This window comes from Peromyscus californicus, unplaced genomic scaffold (genome assembly GCF_007827085.1).
Source record: "Peromyscus californicus insignis strain IS unplaced genomic scaffold, ASM782708v3 Scaffold_11__1_contigs__length_118956290, whole genome shotgun sequence".
Classification (NCBI taxonomy): Eukaryota; Metazoa; Chordata; class Mammalia; order Rodentia; family Cricetidae; genus Peromyscus; species Peromyscus californicus.
The window spans coordinates 55,387,175-55,408,067 of record NW_026294402.1 but is presented as its reverse complement, the minus strand read 5'-3'; the positions used below and the strand labels follow the sequence as shown (position 1 = coordinate 55,408,067).

At 46.0% G+C, this 20,893-nt stretch overlaps 1 protein-coding gene across 2 annotated transcripts in view; it reads right to left on the bottom strand.

Moving 5' to 3' along the window:
* Uaca (uveal autoantigen with coiled-coil domains and ankyrin repeats) overlaps window positions 1–18,481 on the bottom strand; it is an 89,494-nt gene extending 71,013 nt beyond the window's left edge. The window contains exon 1 of one of the 2 annotated variants that reach the window (XM_052762951.1): window positions 18,278–18,481. In XM_052762951.1, coding sequence (XP_052618911.1) covers window positions 18,278–18,361 — 84 coding nt within the window. In that variant the 5' untranslated portion in view covers window positions 18,362–18,481. Of the gene's footprint in view, window positions 1–11,506; window positions 11,588–18,277 lie in introns of those variants that run through there. The other variant, XM_052762967.1, reaches the window with a different exon arrangement.
* Window positions 18,482–20,893: the final 2,412 nt, after the last annotated feature.

Below are 20,893 nucleotides of genomic sequence, written 5' to 3'. Positions count from 1 at the left end.
ACTAATGGAACTGAATTTTGCTGAACGTTCTGCGTGTGTTGGTGTGTGGTGTGCATGCTGGGTATGTGGTTAGTGTGGGTATGTGCATGTGTGGGTGCCTATGCATAAGTGCCCATGTGGGTGGAGACTACAGTGACATTGGGGGTGTCTCTCCTGCATGGCCCTCTACCTCTGTTTCTTCAGATGGAGTCCCTCACTGAATCTGAAGCTCATTGATTCACCTAAGCTGGCTGGCCAGTAAGCCTCAGGGACCCCGCCATCTCTACCTCCGTTACAGGCACACTGCTCAGCTTTTTCCATCTGGGTGCTGGGGACCCAACCCAGGTCCTCATGCTTGGCACAAGCCGTCACCCACTGAGCGATCTTTGCTGGAATTACTATGCTCAAAGTAACTCTAACTTGAACACTGGCAAGTCTACAAGTCGTTCCAGTGACTCATTCTCAATAAAATGAGCCTGGATTGTGCCCATTAGTTTCAACCAGTGAAAGAGCACATTGACAACTACGCATGACACCATGGAATGTGACACTCAGACAGTCCTCAGTACAAAACCCTCCATCAAACACAGTGCTCCATTCTGTGCTAAAAGTTAGCAGAGGGAAAAATGTGCCCTCTGTCACCTTTATGAAAACTGTTCCACATCAAGCGTGCTTTGTTCAGATAACCACTCAAACCTACTCTGCAGAAAACAAAAATTATACTATTCTCAGCTCAAGGAACCAACATGAGAAATGATTTGAATTAAAATCCGGGAGACCTTTTCCTTGTGGGTTCACTCTTAACCTCGGAGCGTGAGCACCATTTTCTACTTCTAGAACTGAGCCAATTACGGCCTCAGACATACCTGACAAAAAGGAATAGTTGACAGATTGGCCACCATTGCTTAAATCTCTCTACATATTGTTGCACAGCTTCCAAAAGGTTTTATTTTGTAGACCTTAAAATTTCCGGTCAGGTACAAGATAAACGTGTGACCCTCACCAAGCGCTTTGTCCCAGATCCGAACATTTTAGGCACAGCACTGAGACCCGAAGCAAAATCTCCTGTCATCTGGGTGTCTCGGGTCTTTCCTGCTACAGACTGTTGCTGCTCAACAGGGCCGAGGCTGACCTGAAAGACGTTGCTTTGGCCATTTCTACAATTTTTGTTTTATTTAAACAAACAAACAAAAAAAGCAAAGTAGGGGCTTGGGAGATGGCTCAGCAGTTAGGAGCACTTACCTTTGGTCTTGCAGAGAACCTGGTTTGATTCCCAGCACCCACATGGCAGCTCACCACCACCCACCTCCCAGGCACTCATGGTTTATACATTCATACACATAAAGCAAATCTTTAAAAGAGCAGAATAATAGAATAATTTATATCAAAGAAAATTTTATCTTTATAAAAATCCTACTTAAACCAACAGAAAATGAGCTACTGTTGGCTAAAATTATAAACCAGAAAATGCATTTTAATGGTCAAAATATGAGACACAATAATCTAATTTCCAGAATCGTGTAAGCTATTCTTTTTCAATAGTTTATGTAGCTATTTAAAAATAACATTATATCTTTAAATGTGAGCCTGACTGATTAATTTTTAAAAAAAAGACTAAAAAAAAAAGCTTTAGACATGTAGAGACATATACACTGAATTTTTTTATTTACATTCCAGAGGCAACACATGCACATGAACAAAAGTAAATAAATCTTGAAAACAAAAGAAGCCAGGTAGGCCATGTACATGTCTAACCCCAGGGCTGGAGGAGGGCAGGCAGTTTGCTGACCAGGCTCCTGCATCAGTGAGTTCCAAGTTCAGTGAGAGACCCTGAACCAAAGCACAGGTGGCTAAGCTCACGGGAAGACACCCAACATCAATGTTGGTACACAGCGCACATATTCGAGAATATATCTGTGTACCACACAGAGACACACACAACACACAGCGGAAAGCATTTACGTATCCGGAGTGAAGGAACGGAGCCTCTGAGTGTGGTGTTTGTATGACTCTCAGGCAACAGTCTCCTGGAGAGTCCATCGGAAGCTTCAGATCGTTCAGTGTGAGCAGGAGTGGGGTCTGGAGCATGAGGTTAGGGGCAGACAAAAACAGAAAAGGCCCAACAGGAACCAGTTCTAAGCTCACACATAGCCTGAGGCCACATGCTTGACACCACCCCCTCCTCTCACTAGTCGGAGAAGTAAACATGACTGCTCCCTACAGACACTCTGTAGCTCGAGGAACCACCAGCACCCTTTCAACTGATGGTGACACATAGTCTCCTGTCTAAATGGGCATCCTGGATTTATATTGCCGAAGGGAATCAATATAAAAACATATTACTCATTAGCATGAGTGTTTGTTTCACAGGAATGACAGAAATCATCCACATCATGCCTTAACATGGCCAGACTAGTGCTGGGTAGTGGTGGTGGCACTCGGGAGGCAGAGGCAGGCAGATCTCTGTGAGTTCGAGGCCAGCCTGGTCTACAGAGCAAGTTCCAGGACAGCCAGAGCTGTTACAGAGAAACCTGGTCCAAAAAACAAAAACATGGCTAGACTGAGAAAAATTCACTATGTCTTTGCATTCATATTTATATCACCCTTATATTTCCTTATCTTTGAGTTGTAGTTTCACACAGAGCATTACACTGGAGATATTTAAGATGTCCTGTTCTATTTGTTTTTTAAGATTTTTGTTTTATGTATATGGTGTTTGGCCTGCATGTATGTCTGCAGCCTGCATGTGTGCAATGCTCACAAAGGCCAGAAGAGGGCATCAGATTCTCCGAAACTGAAGTTTCAGGCATTCTGAACTGCCATGTGAGTGCTGGGAATTGAACCCAGGTCGCCTGGAAGCATAGCCAGTGCTCTGATGAGCCATTTCCCTAACTAAAGCTGTCCTACTCTTAAGTGGCATGTGCTGTCATATTTAAACTGAAATATAACCTATAACTTACCTTCAAATGGTTCAATGAAAATCATCACAGTATATAAACTCTATATATTTTGTATACATATTCAAATGTAGAGAAAATACAGCCAGGGCTTTTGAGATGGCTCAGTATTCAGTGCCAAGTCTGATGACCTGAGTTTAAACCCCTTGAACACATGTGGAAGGAGAGAACTACCTCCTTCAAGTTCACACACACACACACACACACACACACACACACACACACACACACACACAATGCAAAAAAATAAAATTAAGAGAAAATATGGTCAGACATCAGCTTCTGAATCTAACGGGCAGATGCACCCTAGTTCACTGTGATAGTCTCTTGAATTGTGTTTCAGTTTTCTATCATAAAAATGAGAGAAATCAATCCCATATCTGCTAAAATTCTATGCTTACAGTGAATGTTAGACTAGTAAGTTCAGCTGCCAGGGGTATTTTCCAGTCTTCAACAGCACACTGAGACGTTCATCCCAACTGACTACAGATAAGAATATTTAAACAACCACCTGGGCTGCTAATGCCTGGAGATACGCAAGCAGAGGTCTCTACCCCTGCTAAGAGCATAATTACCAGGTAGTCACAGACTAGCTTCAAACAGGGGGACTGGTGGGGCTCTCTCAGGCTAGGAGTAGGTGGGATTCTGACAATGTGTCTGTTGACTGGACAACTTTGGCAGGTCACTTGTGTGGGTCTTGGGTGCCCGTCTCTCCCGTCTGCCCAGCACTGCATGCTCTGGGCCCTTGCCAGCTCCAGCCTGCACTGCTGCAGCAGCTAGGAATTTCTTCAAGCTTAACTTTCTCAAATCTGTTCCCATCGGAGCATCCACAGAAACCACAGTTGAACATCCACCTCTGCATTCACAGTGCAAGCCCAACTCTCTATTTTTAAATATCTATAAATGTGTGTATGCATATATATGTTTGTATAAATAGATGAGTGGATAGATATAGATGGATATATAATAGATAAATATACAATATATAGATATATATTTATGTGTATGGGTATTTTTGCCTGCATATATGCCTGTGTACCACATGTATGCCAGAGCCCATGGATCCAGAAGAGGCTGTGAGATCTCCTGGGTTTAGTTATAGACATTTGTGAGCTGTCACAAGAGTGATGGGAACTGATCCAGCTCTCCAGTCCCAAATGCGACACTCTTAAGGATGGCATTTTTAAAACGTTGTGACTTCCCCTTCGTGCCCACTTCCCACCCAACCTCCTGGCAATTATTCTAGGCTCCAGCAATGCTGAGCTAAGCACCAGCTTCCTCATGGCACTCTACTTCTCCTCCCTATGCCTCTGCCTTGCTAGCTCGGAATGGTTTTTTCCCTTTCCTGGATGGCTTCCACCCACCTCCTTTAAGTTTCAGATTAAGCAGCTCACTCAGCAGATTGGTGGTTGCTGGGGCACAGGGGAAGAGAAAGTGGGAAGAGACTGCTTAATGGGTGTGTGGTTTCCTTCTGGGGAGAGGGACATAACTAAGTAGGTAAAGGTGGCATTTGATAGCATTGTAAGTGCACTGAGAATCAGTGAACAGTTCACTACAAAATAGACAACTGACTCCACACTCCCCATGTCGCAGCCCACCCTGGATCAGGAGCCTGCACCATATCACACACTCGCTCCTGGGTCAGTAGCTTGCACTGTATCACACACTCCTGGGTCAGTAGCTTACACTGTATCACACACTCACTCCTGGGTCAGTAGCTTACACTGTATCACACACTCCCTCTTGGGTCAGTAGCTTACACTGTATCGCTCCTGGGTCAGTAGCTTCATATAACACACCTGCTACTTTATATTGATAAAGCTCCTCCACAAAGTGGAGAGCCTCTCATCTCCCAGTGCTTAACCTAGGAGACTGAATGCTCAAGAAATATTACTTTCCTGTCATTGATAAATAATGGCTGCAGTCTTTTAACTCAGGGCAGCTACCAGAGGTGATGTGGATGAATTTTAGAAATCTAGCCTAAATAAGAGCTTACATGTGTTTATATTCCTTAGGAATAAAAAGATTGAAAAGACTTTAGTGTATGCACAAATGGGAAGGCAACCGAGTCAAGTTGTTGCAGTTGATGACTGAGACAAGGTCTCTTAGGGAGGCAGCCACTGGACAGAAGCCATGCATATGGTCAAGCACTAATTTTACCTTATCTCACTTCATCGCCCCAACTACTTGGCAAAACACAGTTATTCACTTCCATCTTCCAAATTCAGAAACAAATATATTTAAGTAGTTTGTCAAAGGTCTTGAAACCAACTACCAAGAGTGGCAAGACTCAGTTCAAGTCACCCAGGCTTCAGCACCTGCTCCTGGAGCATCCGTGTGTATGTTACCACTTCCTACCATCCAGGGCTTTCAGAAGCTGTGGATACACATTCTTTGGCCCACAATAGGCCTTTGCTAAGACTGAAAAGTGCCTCATTTCCCTCCTTACCTACTTGTCCATTACCATGATTGCTGTTTATATTCTACAGTGGGTTGGCTGGCTGGCTGGCTGGCTGGCTGGCTGGCTGGCTGGCTGGCTGGCTGGCTGGTTGGTTGGTTGGTTGGTTGGTTGGTTGGTTGGCTGGCTGGCTGGCTGGCTGGCTGGCTGGTTGGTTGGTTGGCTGGCTGGCTGGCTGGTTGGTTGGTTGGTTAGTTGGCTGGCTGGTTGGTTAGTTTTTAAAAAGTGGTTAAAGGCACTTCCTGCTCTTGCAAAGGACCAAGTTCAGTACCCAGCACCCACAATGGAGGCTCACAATAACTATAGCTCCAAGGCATGCAATGCTTCTGTTCTCCTCGGTCACCTAAGCTCACATGCACATACCCATAGACACACAATTAGAATTAATAAAAATTAAAATCTTTTTTTTAAAAAAAATCTGTCAAAGGGTCGGGCAGTGGTGGTGCATGCCTTTAATCCTAGCATTCGGGAGGCAGAGCCAGGCGGATCTCTGTGAGTTTGAGGCCAGCCTGGGCTACAGAGCAAGATCCACGACAGGTACCAAAACTACACCGAGAAACCCTATCTCGAAAAAACAAAAACAAACAAAAATCTGTCAAAAAGAGAGAAATGGATCATAAAAGCTATCACAGTTATGAGATCTCTTGCTGGGAGTGGTGATCCCTGCCTGTAATTCCAGCACTTGCGAGGAGGGGACAGAAGGGTCAGGAGTTCAAAGCCAGCCTCCACTGCATAGTTTGGACCAGGTTAGCTCGATAAGACTCCGTCAAAACCCTCCATAAACCAGCAGCAAGTGTTTCTTTAAGGTGCCTCTTAAACTCAGCAGTGTGTCTGCTTTACTAGAACCCCCCTCAGAGGCTCCGCCACTGAAGAGTCACTTTCAAAACACCCCATCCTCTGCTGAGTAGCCCCCCCTACAAATGAGAAAACCAAGAAACAACCAAATAAAGAAGGAAGAATTATATACTCTTACTAGTTTAGAAAGAGTTCTTGTAGGGGCCAACTGTAGCTCAGTGGCTAGTGCATCTGCCTGGCATGTGTGGAGAAGGAGAGGGGGGGGCGGGGAAGGAGGAGGAGGAGGAGGAGGCCTCGACCAGGAAGCCCAGCATCTTAGTTGGCTTTCTAGACTCCATGACTGTAAGCAGCTTCGGGAAGAAAAGGGTTCATCTGGCTTGTACTTCCAGATCACAGCCCATCGCCGGAGGCAGTCAGGACAGTAACTCAGGCCTGGAGACAGGAGCTGAAGCAGGGACCACAGAGGACTGCAACCTACTGGCCTGCCCCCATGGCTTGCTCTTGCTTTCTTATACAGCCCAGGACCACCTGCCCAGGGGTGGCGCTGCTCACAGTAGGCTGGGTGCTCCTGCATCAATTATTGAACAAGAAAATGCCCCCACAGACTTGCTCACAGGCCACTCCGAGGGAGGTGTTTCTCAGTAGAGGCTCCCTCAGCTCAGATCACTTTAGCTCACGTTGATTGACAGAAACTAAGCCGCACACACAGAGAAGAGGATTCTCTACTGGTTTCCCCCTTTATTCTGTCCAGACCCCAGCCACCTGAGTCTTCCTCCCTGAGTCCTCTCTGAAATGCCTTCACAAGCACACCAGAGGCATGTCTCACCAATCTCCAGGTGATTTTAACCCAGTCACATAGATATGATGATTATGCACTACATGTATATGAAAAGGTAAGCCTGACTAGAAAGAAATGTCAATCCTAACAGTTGATCAATACAATCAAAATATGTCATCTCCAAAACAGCAACAAAAAAATGTATGCCTTTTCCTCACAAACACACACACACACACGCACACGCACACGCACGCGCGCGCGCGCGCACACATACACACACCAACATGTATATAACCTTCCAGACAACAAGCCAGGTAATTTTGGTTTTTGATTAGGTCCTCATGACTTAGACTTTCCTAAATATCAATTGTTGGAACTCAGGTTGATGGGATAGTATGCCAGATGAACACACACACACACACACACACACACACACACAGACACAAAACACAAGGGCAGATGGAGCAGAGTGTGAAACATCAGTGTGGAATTGGAGTTACACACTACAGACTGGTATACCACGAGTTACACACTACAGACTGGTATACCACGAGTTACACACTACAGACTGGAATACCACGAGTTACACACTACAGACTGGTATACCACGAGTTACACGCTACAGACTGGTATCCCACGAGTTACACTCTCTGTGAAGATAAAACAGCCAAGTCTTAATGTAACAACTGTCACAAAATTAAACCCCTCAGACAAAAATGCTAAGACACAGAGGGGAAGGAGACAGGCCCAGCTGCAGTGAGAGCCATGACTGGAGCCCCTCTCAAGGGGCGACTGGCCAAGCAGAAAAAACAAAGGTAGAACCCTCTTACCAAGGATGCAAGAGAGACCTCAGAGTAAGAAGTCGAAGAGTTCAAACAAAGGAGTATTGACATCAATGAGCCACAAACAAAAGAACATGCTCGTGTGTCCCATCAATGAAAACCAACTAAAACAATATTCCTCCTATCGAGCTGGCAGAGGTCCTTCGCTTCTTTGTCAGCAGAAGGGTATGGAAAGCAGCTTTGTGTGCAGGGAACCCATCCTTGCTCTTAAACACCTCCTCCTCTCCCCATTTCCACACAGTTCAAGCCGCAATTCCTCAGCTTTCAAGTTTTGTTCTTGCTTTTTTGAGATAGTGTCTCTCTATGTAGCCCTGGCTGTCCTAGAACTCACTCTGTAGACCAGGCTGGCCTGAAACTTATAGAGATCCGCCTGCCTCTGCCTTCCGAGTGCTGGGATTAAAGGTGTGCACCACCACACCCAGCAAAAAATTTTAAATTATGTCCATTCACAATGGTAAGTAAGGGCCTGAGTTTTTGAGCTAGGTTACAAGCTTGCTATTAGCTACGAGCTATAAACCACGAGCAGGTAAATTATTTAACATCATCTGAAATAAAGGCAACAGGACCATCTCTCAGGATTGCTGTAAGTGCTGAGTGAACACACATCACTTAGAACACAAGCTGGGCAACATACTCAGCAAGTATCATTATGGGTATTGTTGCTAAGTCCCTTACTCATAAGCAAAATCTGTGCAAACAGTTCATGAGCATGAATCACAGTGCTCTTAATATCTGCCCAGATCCTTTCAAGTTACTAACAGCTTTTAAAAAATATATCTGTTTGTGTGCATACGTGTTCACGTGTGCACACTGCAGCTCATGTGTGAAGGTCAGAGGACAATCTGGAGACCCAGTTCTCTCCTTCTACTATGTGGGTGTCAGGGGTGGAACTCAGGTTCAGGTTGTCAAGCTTAGGAGCAAGAACTCTTGTTTCCTTAGCCAACCTGCCAGCCCCATGGACAGCTTCCAAGTACAAAGTTTATTTGAATAACGTCAGATTCAGAAGTCATTACTGTAGGATCCATGGGATTCTATGTTAACTGGGTAACCAAAAGGTGGTTCAGCATCTTTCAAATCATTAATGGAACCACCATTAATGGTGCTGTGAATGGACTCCTATTCGGCTGTTTATCCTCAACTGGACTTTGTTTCCTGCAATAAACACTCATGATTTTGTGGGGAGGAAAGTCTGCTTTCCAGGCAGAAGGTTCCTAGTACTAGAGAGAGAACCAGGACCTTACACAGGCACGGCAATGCTCTGCCAGAGAGCCGCAACCCCAGCCCTGAAAGGCTTAAGACAGCCTTCTACCCTAACAGGTATAGTCCAAGGCTTGCTTTCTCTGAAGGGTCTGTGCCATGCCAGACTGGATTACACAATCACTTCTAGTCGCAGCCCTCTCCACCAGGGTCTTTGGTCACTCTAACACATCAGCTCCTCTTCCGTGCACTGTACTGGAGATATCACTGTTTGAAGATGTCCACAATGTCAGAATTTGTAAGTATCAACAAAACGCTTTGTGATTACAAACCATTTGATTTATTTGTGGTGGTTGGTTTGGGGTTTCATTGGGTTTTTATTTGGGTTCATTTTGTTGGTTGGTTAACTGTTTTACTGTATTCTTAGCTCTAAAAGAGATACATACATTGTTTAACTATGGTACTGCTACAAAGAACTTCCATTTGTGCTACCATTGGGAGGGGGGTAAGGCAAGTAGTCAACCATCCTACCCCCCTGCTCACAGTTTCAGAGAATCATTTCAGCCATCTGTCCTGAGGAATCACTGGAGCCTGTCTCTGCCTGTGGGAACTCTAGCATCCCTAGGAGGCAGGGCAAATACTTGCCTAACCCTGATAGGGAGAGGTAAAGATTTGCAGTCATGGGGAAAGGCAGAGACAGTCACACACATGCTGTAATGTGTTCATCTAGTCTTCCTAGTGTCTTTTCCCAGGACCCGCTGTCAGGTCAGCATGGCTGGTAAGAACTTAATTCTGCTCACCCTTAGGTCTGTCGAGGAAGGGAGAGAGAACGAGATGAAGCTGTTAAGTCTCTACTGCGATAATTCTGAGGACAACAGTCTCATGGCCCTGCCATTTCTCCAAACAACAGTTTAAAATTGTCAAGTAACTCAAATTTTAAGTCAAGTTGTTTTTGTTTTGTTTTGTTTTGTTTTTAAGGAAGAGAAACTACTCCTCTAATCCCCAAGCTGCAGCCTCCTGCCGCCTCACTGCCTCCCAGATTCTAAGTGCTGACAGTCTGTTTCATCCACACTCTAAGACCAGTTTGTTTCCAAACCTGCTGCCCGCTCAGTGGGCTGCTTAATTACACACACACACACACACACACACACACACACACACACACACACACACACACACACACAGGCACGTGCACGGAACGTGCTGTTGTTCTGCCTTGAAGGCCATTCTAGTTGTTAAACTTCCGATCTTTCCTCTGACCCCACCCTACACATCTGTGCTCCTACAACAATCTATACAGACCTCTTGTGCATAGACTGTGTGTGAGAGAGCGTGTGCAGGTGTATGTGTGTGTAAAGCAGATGACAACCTCAGTTGGCCTTCCTCAGGGGGCTTCCACCTAGCTGTTTGAAACAGAGGCTCTCAGAGGCCTTGGACTCACCAAGCAGGCTGTGCTGGCGGGTCAGCTAGCCCCAGAGCTCCGGTTGGCTCCACCTCCCTCGCACTGCCACTACAAGCATGTACCATGACACCCGGGTTTGGAGATCAAGCTCAAGGCTTCACGACTGCAGGGCACCTTACTGGTGAGCTGTCTCCTCGGCCCCTGATTTAAACAGACCTCTATCAGGGTTCTCACACTATTTCTTGTTAGGGTTTTATGTCTCGCTCCCTTCAAACTTTTGGAGGCTGTGACTAGATCTTTATTATAGAAACTTTAGTGAAGGAAAAATGAGGACATGACCACCACTCCACGGCATGGTTGAGGAGGTTTTTGTAGATATGAGGGAGAATTTAGCCAGAGGCATCTGGAAGGGTCCAGACTGAACTAGGCCATGGGGGTAGGCGGGGGGGAGGGGGAGAGTGGAGATGGAGCCTGGAGAGATGGGGGTAAACCCACCGAGAGGCCAAGAGCACATAGCCAAACTGGCCAGTTACCCGGGGAAAGAGAAGCTGGGAGGAAGGGAAGGAAGCCCAGGCCCTGGGAGGGAGAGGTTTAGGGGTAGGGTGAGGAGAGCTGGGAAGAGCCACAGGTACTGAGTGAGTCTCGTCCTAGGTTTCTTTGAGACCGAACATTTAGGACACTGGCTAAATTCAATAAGGCCATTAAAGCAAATGCATTGTGAGCGCCAAGCTACAGTTAGGAACTCATGGCCAATCCTATTTCAACTATATCGCCTCTCACCACCCCAGGATATTCTGAAGCAAACCCAGACTTCCTATCATTTCATCTGTCTGTGCTCTTCTAAACAGCCCGCTGAGAGATTCTTCATAAACACTGTCCCATCACCGCCACCGTCACACTGAAATCTGTTGAATAAGCTCATGTCGAGTTTATAACGGTAGGTCCCGTTTCCACAATTGTCTCAGAAGCTTGGATACTTTACAGCTATTTTCCCAGGGACTCAAGAGTCCACCATTGCGACTGTTTAAGGGCTTCTGGACCCTTAGCTCTCTTAGGCTCCTTCTCCATCTTTTCCCCCTTAGAAAGAAACTGATTCACCTTAGAGTTTCCCACAATCAGAATTTTGGTGACTACTTCCCATGTTCCTCTTCTGTATTTCTAGAAGCACTGGTTATGAATGTGAAGGGCTTCTGTGTCTGGGTGTGGCTCTTCTTATGAGAACTCTAATGTGGCAACGACCACATTAGAATAAAGTTGAATAAAAACAGAACAAAGTACGTCTGTCTGTCTTTATTGAGACATTGGTAGCCGCTAATGGTCACTCAGTCCAGACTCTAAATCCATTAACTCATTCAAGACTGTAAAACCCTGGGATAGGAACCCATCGTCCTTTCCTCATTCATTAGCTAGAACGGGACATGTGATGTACTAGTTCAGCCCTCCTTCTTCTGCTGTAAGAGCTTTCCCAGTGAGTCTGTTATTCACACAGGGAGAGAACTCTTGATTTTCCCGAGCTTAAAAGAACGAGCCCTTGCATCTTCCAAAGGTGACCAATGGTTTCTATTTTCAATCATTATTAGAGTGCAGTCCATTGACATTATCTTCATTGATGCTTAAAAGGTCCCATCCCTGCTGGGGAGGAGGGCCTCTTCACTGCAGTTTCAAAGTCCAGTCTTTGATAGCATTCTTCCATCTGCCCCTGCCTTGGAATTGTCTAGTTCTCCAACGAGGGTATAATTATTAACCCATAGTTGAAACTATGTTTTCCATATTTTTCACAACTAGATAAGATGTCTGTGAGGCTGGAGAGATGGCTCAATGGTTAGGCACTACTTGTGTTGCAAGCCTGGGGAGCTAAATTTGTGCTCCCCAATCTATACAGGAAGGCACGATAGCATGTGCTTGTAATCCCAGCCCTAGGAAAGTGGAAGCAGGAGGATTGCTGGGATTTGCTGGCTAGCAGAGCTAGTTTCATTGATGAGTGTCAGCCAATACAAATCTCTGTCTCAAAGGTGTGCTCCTGAAGATGACAATCATGCATGTTGTCCTCTGTCCTCCACATACATAAGCACACATACTCACACATGCACCCTCACATATGTAAACACACATGCATGCATAAATTTGAAAAATAAAATAAATAAGGTGACTATTCCAGTTTTTAATCTGATGTGGGGTATTTTTTTTTTTTGGTAATGAATAATAAGGTAAAGAAAATCCTAAACTATCACTCAAGTCTGTGGACTATGTGGGGAAAAAGACATGAAGTGGGGAGGGAGACATATCGAGGAAGGGAGACTTTGAGAAGATGTGGGCAGAGTTGACAGGATGAGTGGGAGTGGATGTGACTCAGATACATTGTATATATGTATAGAATTTTCAAAGAATACATATATAGACATACATACAGAGAGAGAGAGAGAAAGAGAAAGAGAGAGAGAGAGAGAGAGAGAGAGAGAGAGAGAGAGAGAGAGAGAGAGACAGCTGGAAAAAGTGGTTAAGAGCACTTGCTAGTCTTCCAGAGGATGCAAGTTCAGTTCCCAACATTCATGTAAGGTGACTCACAACTCCCTGTAACTCCAGCTCCATTAGGTCTGATGCCCTCTTCTGGCTTCTGAGAGCACCTGCACTCATACGTCCAACACACAGACAGACAGACAGACACACACACACACACACACACACACACACACACACACACAACACACACACACACTTAAAAGTAAATCTTTAAAATAAACTTTTTTAAAGAAGCTTGAACACTGTAGGGAAAAGACACTAAGAGTTTGCAGTTCAGATGTGCATCCATTTCCAAGTGAACCTGATGCAGCATTAAGGCTGAAGTATAAAAAGAGAACTCTCAGTGCGTGTATGCACATGCGTGCACCTAGAATCACACGTGAAAGTCAGAGGGCAACCTGGAATGTCATTCCTCAGGAGCTACAGTCCCCCTTGTTCTGAGACAGAGTCTCTCACTGGCCTAGAGTTTCTAAGTACTGCCCAGGGATCTTCCCACCTCTGCCTCCCTGCACACGGCACCACACCAGCATTTCCCACCTGGGTTCTGGGACTCTGGGTCCTCATGCCTGTCTGTAAAGCAAGCATTTTCCTAACTGAGCCATCTCCATAACCTCAAGGAAGAAGTCTCTTCATGTGTAACCTCCCTCCCGGGGCCACAAGGGAGTAACAATAAGAAGCTATCTAAACAAAACACTAATTAGGTAAACATATTTAATTAAAGGTTGGGCTCTTCGATGACAATGAGTAAACCGTGCTTAGTAACTTATCCAGAGTTAGAAGAATAACAATTTTCACTCTTAATTATTCACATGATCCCCAAGTCACTGCAGTAATAACATTAGCATCGTATCAAACACGCTCGAATCCTGGGGTCTGAAACTTGAAGCCTTAATTCGCAGAACCACAACTAAAACAAACTCATGTTTAAACCTTTATGCTTTCCAATACGTAGGAGCTAATATCCCTGGTGGGAACAAAAAGTGGGTTTGGGGTTTTATGGTTTTTTCCCCCAAGTTGCTCTATTTGTAACTTTAATCCTTTGGAAACATCAGTGTTTGTGTCGGTTGCAGAGACTTAGCAAGGTGCTTCAGAAGCGGTTTCATTAACTTATAAAATCCACTGTTCTGGGTAACAAGTAGCCTGGAGAAAGAGCAGCAGAATGACAACCATCATCAAGAACTTAGAAACCAGGCTGCAGCCCAGCAGTTAAGAGCACCTGATGCTCTTGCAGGGGATCCAAGTTCAGATTCCCCCACCTATTTCAGATGCTCGTAACTCCAGCTCCAGGGGATCTGACGCCCTCTTCTGGCCTCTGTAGGCAACGCATGCGCACACACACACATACGTAATTTTATAAAAAGAGCATAATAAATTACAACAACAAGGATAGGTGCAATTTAAAGGGGAGAGCCCTGCCAAACACTGCTTACAACATTTGTTTGTGGTACCTCTACTCCATCTTGAAATACCGTCCCTTAATTTTCTTGCTCAAATGTCCTAACCTGAACTCCATGAACACGAGCAAGCCTACTATTACTGTACATCATATAACTGACAGGGATCTGATGTAGTACTTCTAGTCATTTAATGATACCATCGGGAATCTGAAGCTCCAATTTAGCAATTAAGAATAAATGTGTGTCAGGTGTGGCAGCTCACACCTGTTAATTCAACATTTAGGAGGCTGAGTCAGGGGGATCTCCATGAATTTGAGGCAAGCCTAGACTATATATTGAGTTCCTAGCCAGCCTGGGATATCAAATGAGACCTCATCTCAAAACAAACACACATAACACAAAGATTTCCAAGTTTGTAGTTAATAGATGCAGCTATCTCCAAATTTGAACAGTAGATCAACCTTCAAATATATACAACTAATCAGGCGTGGTGGTTCATGCCTTTAATGCCAGCACTGGGGAGGCAGAGGCAGGAGGATCTCTGAGTTTGAGGCCAGCCTGATCTACAGAGTGAGTTCCAAGCCAGCCAGGGATATGCAGAGAAACCCTGTCTTGAAAAACATAAAGCAAACAAACAAAAAACAAATATATACTACCAATATTGACCACTGTGAAGTACACTTACTTATATACATATAAACACATCCTCATTCACCGAACTCTAAACCCCTTGGCATTGATTTAATTAACACTGCTGCTGTTGAGAATATTTAAACTTACTTCTCCTACATATAACCATAGCTTGGCAGGGGACCAGGCTGTGTACTGCACACACCATTATAAAATACTCACACATCTACATCTCTCAGTCTGTGGCTCAGCTGGTTAAGCTGAGATATAAGCAAAGACAGCTATGGTATAAACATATCAAAGTTGTGCAGAGTAAATTATGATGATTTCCACGAAAATTAAATGAACATTTTAACACTCACATTAGGAGATTTGAAACTTGGAAAGGGAGAGAGAAAAAGGAAACCAAGCTGTATACCCTCTTACATTACAGGGAATAAATGTTTAAAAATGAAACTGAGCCAGACGGGGTGGTCCAGGACTCTAATCGCAGCACTCGGGAAGACAGAGGCGGGTGGGTCTGTGAGGATAGCCTGGTCAACATAGTGAGTTCCAGGGCAGCCAGGGCTACATAGTGAGACCCTGCCTAAAGAAATAAATGTAACAAAACTAAGAAATAAAAATGCATACTAAAAGAATTTTGGGAGGGTTCTGTTGTCCAATATTGCCACTTGAGAAGACCAACATATAATATAAAGTCATAAAATCAAAGGTTAAATTGTACACAAACAAGCACTTTCTGCATAGGGTATGCTACAGCCATCAAGAATCATAACAAACAGCTAAGGTTATGGGTTATGGGTTACAGGTTATGGGTTCCCTGGACATGAAGTACATACAAAAATCAACACCACACAGAAAGGCAGAAGGACAAACTCCTAGCAAAGATGCAGGAGCTCAGGAGGACATGAAAAAGAGGATCAAGTTCACTCACCAGAGAAATACAGATCTAAAGTATTCTGAGGGTCTATAAGCCCCTCAGTGGGTAAAGGGGCTTGCTACCAAGCTCGACCTGAGTTCGATCCCCTGGACTCACATGGAAGGGGAACTGACTCCTGATAATTGGCCTTTGACCTCTACATACACACTGTGGCACACATGTGCCCATACACGAGCAAACACACACACAAACAAATAAATAACATGCAATCAAAAAAAATTGAAAGTACCCTGAGACACTATACCTTACCTATCAGACATTGCACTGCTATTTCTATAAAGTGTGTGTGTGCACATGCACCTGTGTGTGTGTGTGTGCCAGTGTGTATGTGTGTGTTCATATCTGCTGGGATGCACTTCCGCTGGAGGGGCATGAAGGCAAATAAGAACCTCCGGTGGCTTCTGAGAAAGGTGGGGCTGAAGGACAAAAACAGAGACTGACAATCTGTGAAAAATATTTTTCTTCCTGGTAGACCTTAAATCATGTGCTGATGGATCTATTCAAAAAGGTTTATGGGCAAAAGGGGAGATGAAGAGAGGGACCCGGTCAGAACCCCCCCCCCCACACACACACACACACACACACGTGTCACCACCAGATTCTGGGTTGTACAGACTGAAAAGCTACAGGGTCTGTCCTTCCTGTTCACCCACATTATCCTACCGAAGCTTGGCTGGCTTCTACTAGGCACACATCCAGCTACTTTCATTTTAAAACTCCTACAAAATATATTCTGTGCTTTCACAAACTGAGAAATGTGTGTTGCTTCAGAGAGAACAGTTTTTGCACCATGCATTTAACTTTTATGATGCTAAGAAATAGCAGGATGCTCACTTTAGTGCATGCTAAAGACAAACTCTGGAGAGACTCGGGTCCCGAGTGTTTTTAGCCATCGTGCATACTGAGAACACCAGCAGCAGTTACAACCTCTAGGTTCTCAAAAGCGGGGGTGAGAAGAAGGGACATAAACCTCCAAGTGGGAACATAAATCTTTGGAGGGAACCAGCCTGGGAGATACAGCTGCAAGGCCGGGGAAAGGCAGATCTTCTGCTGGTTCAGGGAAGGAGCTGACCTGTAACCATAGCTACCTCCAATACACTACGTTTTTCTGCCAAATATTTTTTAAGTCAAGCAAAAACAAAAACAAAAACAATTTTTTTCCCCTGTGAATTTAGAAAACATATTCAGGTGTGATCAAACATCAAAGACCATGCCAGCGTCTGAATCTATTATTTCTTTCTCTCCCCCTTGCCCACCCACTTTGTGTGTTTGTTTGAGTCAGGTTCTCATAGAATCCAGGCTGGACTCCAACTCCCTCTATAGCCCAGGCTGGCCTTTAACTCATGATCCTCCTGCTGCTGCCTCCCAAGTGCTGGGATTACAGACGGGCATCACCACACCCAGACTCTGAATCATTTTCCTTTTTTTTTTTTTTTTTAAGTCTGGTTTCTCCCATTTCCTTTAAGACCAAATAAACTACTACTAAAGGTAATCTTTCAGAAAGACACTGATCTGAATTAATCCAAAACCAATTAATTTGTATTATCATAAAAAGCATACAATTCCTCGGCGAAATTTGTATAAAATTAAAAAGGTCCATTTTAATTATGACCACCAGGTAAACCGGCAGTTTGCACATTCCATCTCCTCTGTGTTCGACTCCGTAAGACTTTTTAAATAGAACGTCCTTAATAACAGAATTTTGATGATACGGCCATTCTAACCTGCCAAATTATCCAAGTTCCAACATCTGCAGTCAGGATGTTTCCCAAGATTTCTGTTCTCTCTGCCAACTCACAGAGAAGCCGTACAAGCTCCACTTCTCTCCGCCTGCACACTTGAGGTCAGGCTTCAGCTCGGCACCCATGTCCCGCACCCACCTGCCCCACAGGTGGGACTTACTCTGCCAACAGGACAGTCACCTTCCCGACTTCACCATCTCCAGGGTTAAACACAAGCGGGGCTTTGTCTGCATTTGAGATCCCTATTCTCGCCCAGTCTGGCTGAGAACCAGACTTCCCTGTGACAGCCTCAGCGGAGGACACACTACGTCTCTCTCCCAACTCTGGCACGGCTGGAAGCCGCGGAGCCAGGCGGGTCCGGAGTCCGCGCGGGACGGCACCAGGTGGAAGACCGGCGTTACCTGGACCCCGGCATCGCGAGCACCGAGCACGATGGGGACACGCGAAGAACAGAGCGGCACCACCGGAGAGCAGAGAGGGGGGTCCCCCCGCCCCCGCCGCCGCGGAAAGGGATAGGAATGGGGTACCCCGCAAAGGACAAAGTGAGGAGGGGACCGGGGGCTCCTCCTCCGAGCTCAGATCCTCGGTGAAGGGCGCAGCAGGAAGGGTCCCCAGGGTCCCCGCCGCAAGCGCTGCTCACCGTGCTGGCCACCGCGGTGGGCGAGGAGGGCGACGTGGGGCCGGGAGCGTCCTGCCTCCACAGCCGGGACTTGAGGCTCTTCATGGCCACGGCTCTCAAGGGTCCCGGTCCCCCACGGGACTGCAGGCTGCGAGCGCGAGGGCCGGAGCAGCGGACGCCCTAGAGCGCGCCGGGCCCGCCCCACCTGCCACCTGGGGCCCCCGGGGGCCTCGCTCAACAGGGTCCCTCCGGCAGCCAATCGGACCCGCTGCCTGGCTAGGGTGGGGTCAGCCCCGGCCAATTGGAAACCGGGAAGGGGGCGGGACTTCCCTTTTAAACTTCATAACACCCTTCCTCTCCCCTCTGGAGGAAAAGTTAGGGAACTTCAGCTCCGCAGCGCGTGGAGTGAGCGGAGGCGCAGCGCCGGCTCCTGGCCTGTGGTGCCTGCACACTTGGGTGGTCTGAGGTTAGAGAGATCCAGCCTAAACCGGTTCTTATCTCCCCAGACTCCCTCCTCTTCCCATTCGCAAGCCCTGTATAGGGTAAAATTTTTCTTCTCGCATCAGGTCCCAGCTTTACCTACACACTAACGAGCTTTCAAACAACTTCCCATTCAGGATCGTCAATGAGGACACGAACCCCAGGACCACACATCTCACAGCCACACACATGGGAAACTCTGGGACAAACAAGCTTGTAAGAAAAAGGAGCTGGTTAGGCAAATGAACAGTTAACCGACTTGGACGCGGTGGATGCAGCGTGGCTGGAGAGCCGGCTTAGCAGTTAAGAGCACTGGCTGTTCTTGTGGAGTAGCTGGGTTCGATTCTCAGGACCTAACAAACTTCTCTAGCCCCAGTCCCAAGGGAGCTGACACCCTCTTCTAGCCGCTGTGGGCACTGCACACAGGTGATGCACGCTTAGACTTAATAGTATAATTCAAGGCACGCGTTAAGTGTTCATGTACCGCTGTGGAGGGAAAGATGGAAAGAGGTGCCATCAATAGAGCTTCACAGGTAGCCAAAGTGATGAACGAAATTGTTCAAGAGGTTAGAGAAGGAGTTAGGGGTAAATGTAACTGAAATATGTTGTATGTTAAAATCTCAAAGAATAAATGTAAATATATTGTAAGGGTGCCGTGTCCTTTTTGAAGAGGCACAGACGTGAATATACAAGGCATTAGCTCATCCGACTCAGAAGTCTGACTTAATGAAAACCATCTAAGGGTGGAATGAAGGCACTCTCTGGTGACCAGCACCCAATAATGTCCTATTAATAGGATGGCTTCAAGAATTTTCCTTGGAGTGAGATCTCCCCAGCAAAATATTTATTCTCACATACATTCACATGGAAAGACAAACAGACTGCGATTCTCACAAAAGCTCTTTTTGTCTCCAAGGACAGTTTCTTTCTTCAGCTTTCCCTCAGAATGGCTCTAGGTTTTGTTCCAAAAGTGTGAGAAAATCTTCAGAGCTCTCCTGAAGACGCCGCCCTCAGAGCCTGTAGTCCTCAGCAGAAGTCAGTAACAAGCACCTGAGGAAACGGATAGTTTTCTCCTGGTTAGACTTAGGGAGTCTTGACTCCCCTCCCTGGGAAGATCCACAGCTGTTCTGACTTAGCTGCCTGTGATCCCAGGGTCTGTGGGTGGCAGGTTGCTGTCTTCCCTGCTGTGGAGAAAGCCAGCATTATATCATGCTGGACTCCAGAAGCTTCCCAGCCCTTGTCCCAGTTCCCAGTTCTCACCTTGCCTATCACAGCAAGTGACTAACTGATGGCTCACCGTGATTGTCAGCTTAACACACCTGGGAAGAGGCAACCTCAGCCGAGGAACTGCCCCCATCATTGTGTGAGCACATCTGGGGGGCATTTTCGTGGTTCCTAGTTGACACAGGAGGACCTGGACTATGGTGGGCAGTGTCATACCTAGGCAGGTAGGGCTGAACTGTGTTAGAAAGGTAGACTATATGAGCCTGGAAGCAAGCCAGTTCCTCCATGGCCTCTGCTTCAGTTTCTGCTCCAAATTTTTGCCTTTAGTTCCTGCCTTGACCTCCCTCAACGATGGACTGTAGCCTGTAAGCCAAATAAACCCTTTCTTCCCCAACTTGTTTTGTACCAGAAAGCAAACCGTAAAACTAACCATCAACTCTCAGTGGTAATGGTGCATGATGATGCACACCTTTAATCCCAGCCCTCGGGAGGCAGAGGCAGGTGGATCTCTGTGAGTTCGAGGCCAGCCTGGTCTACAGAGTGAATTCCAGGACAGGCTCCAAAAGCTACAGAGAGATCCTGTCTAGAAGAAAAAACAGCAACAAAAACAAGCAAACAAACAAAACCTAACCATCAACAAAAAAGGCTTACACAGTAACCTTTGCTGGAAACTCCTCAGGTGGAATCTCGGGAGTGGTAGTGTGTGCTTGTATCCCAGCATTCAGGATGGTGTATTAGTTATATTTTATTGCTGATAAAATATCAGAGCCAAGACAACTTATAGAAGGAAGTTTTATCGGGGCTTATGGTTCCAGAGGGCTGGAGTCCATGATGGTGTAGCAGAGGCAGGAAGCAGGCAGATGTGAAGTCTGGAGAAGCAACTAAGAACCACAAACAGGAAGCAAAGAGCTCATTCAGATGGCTAGAATCTTT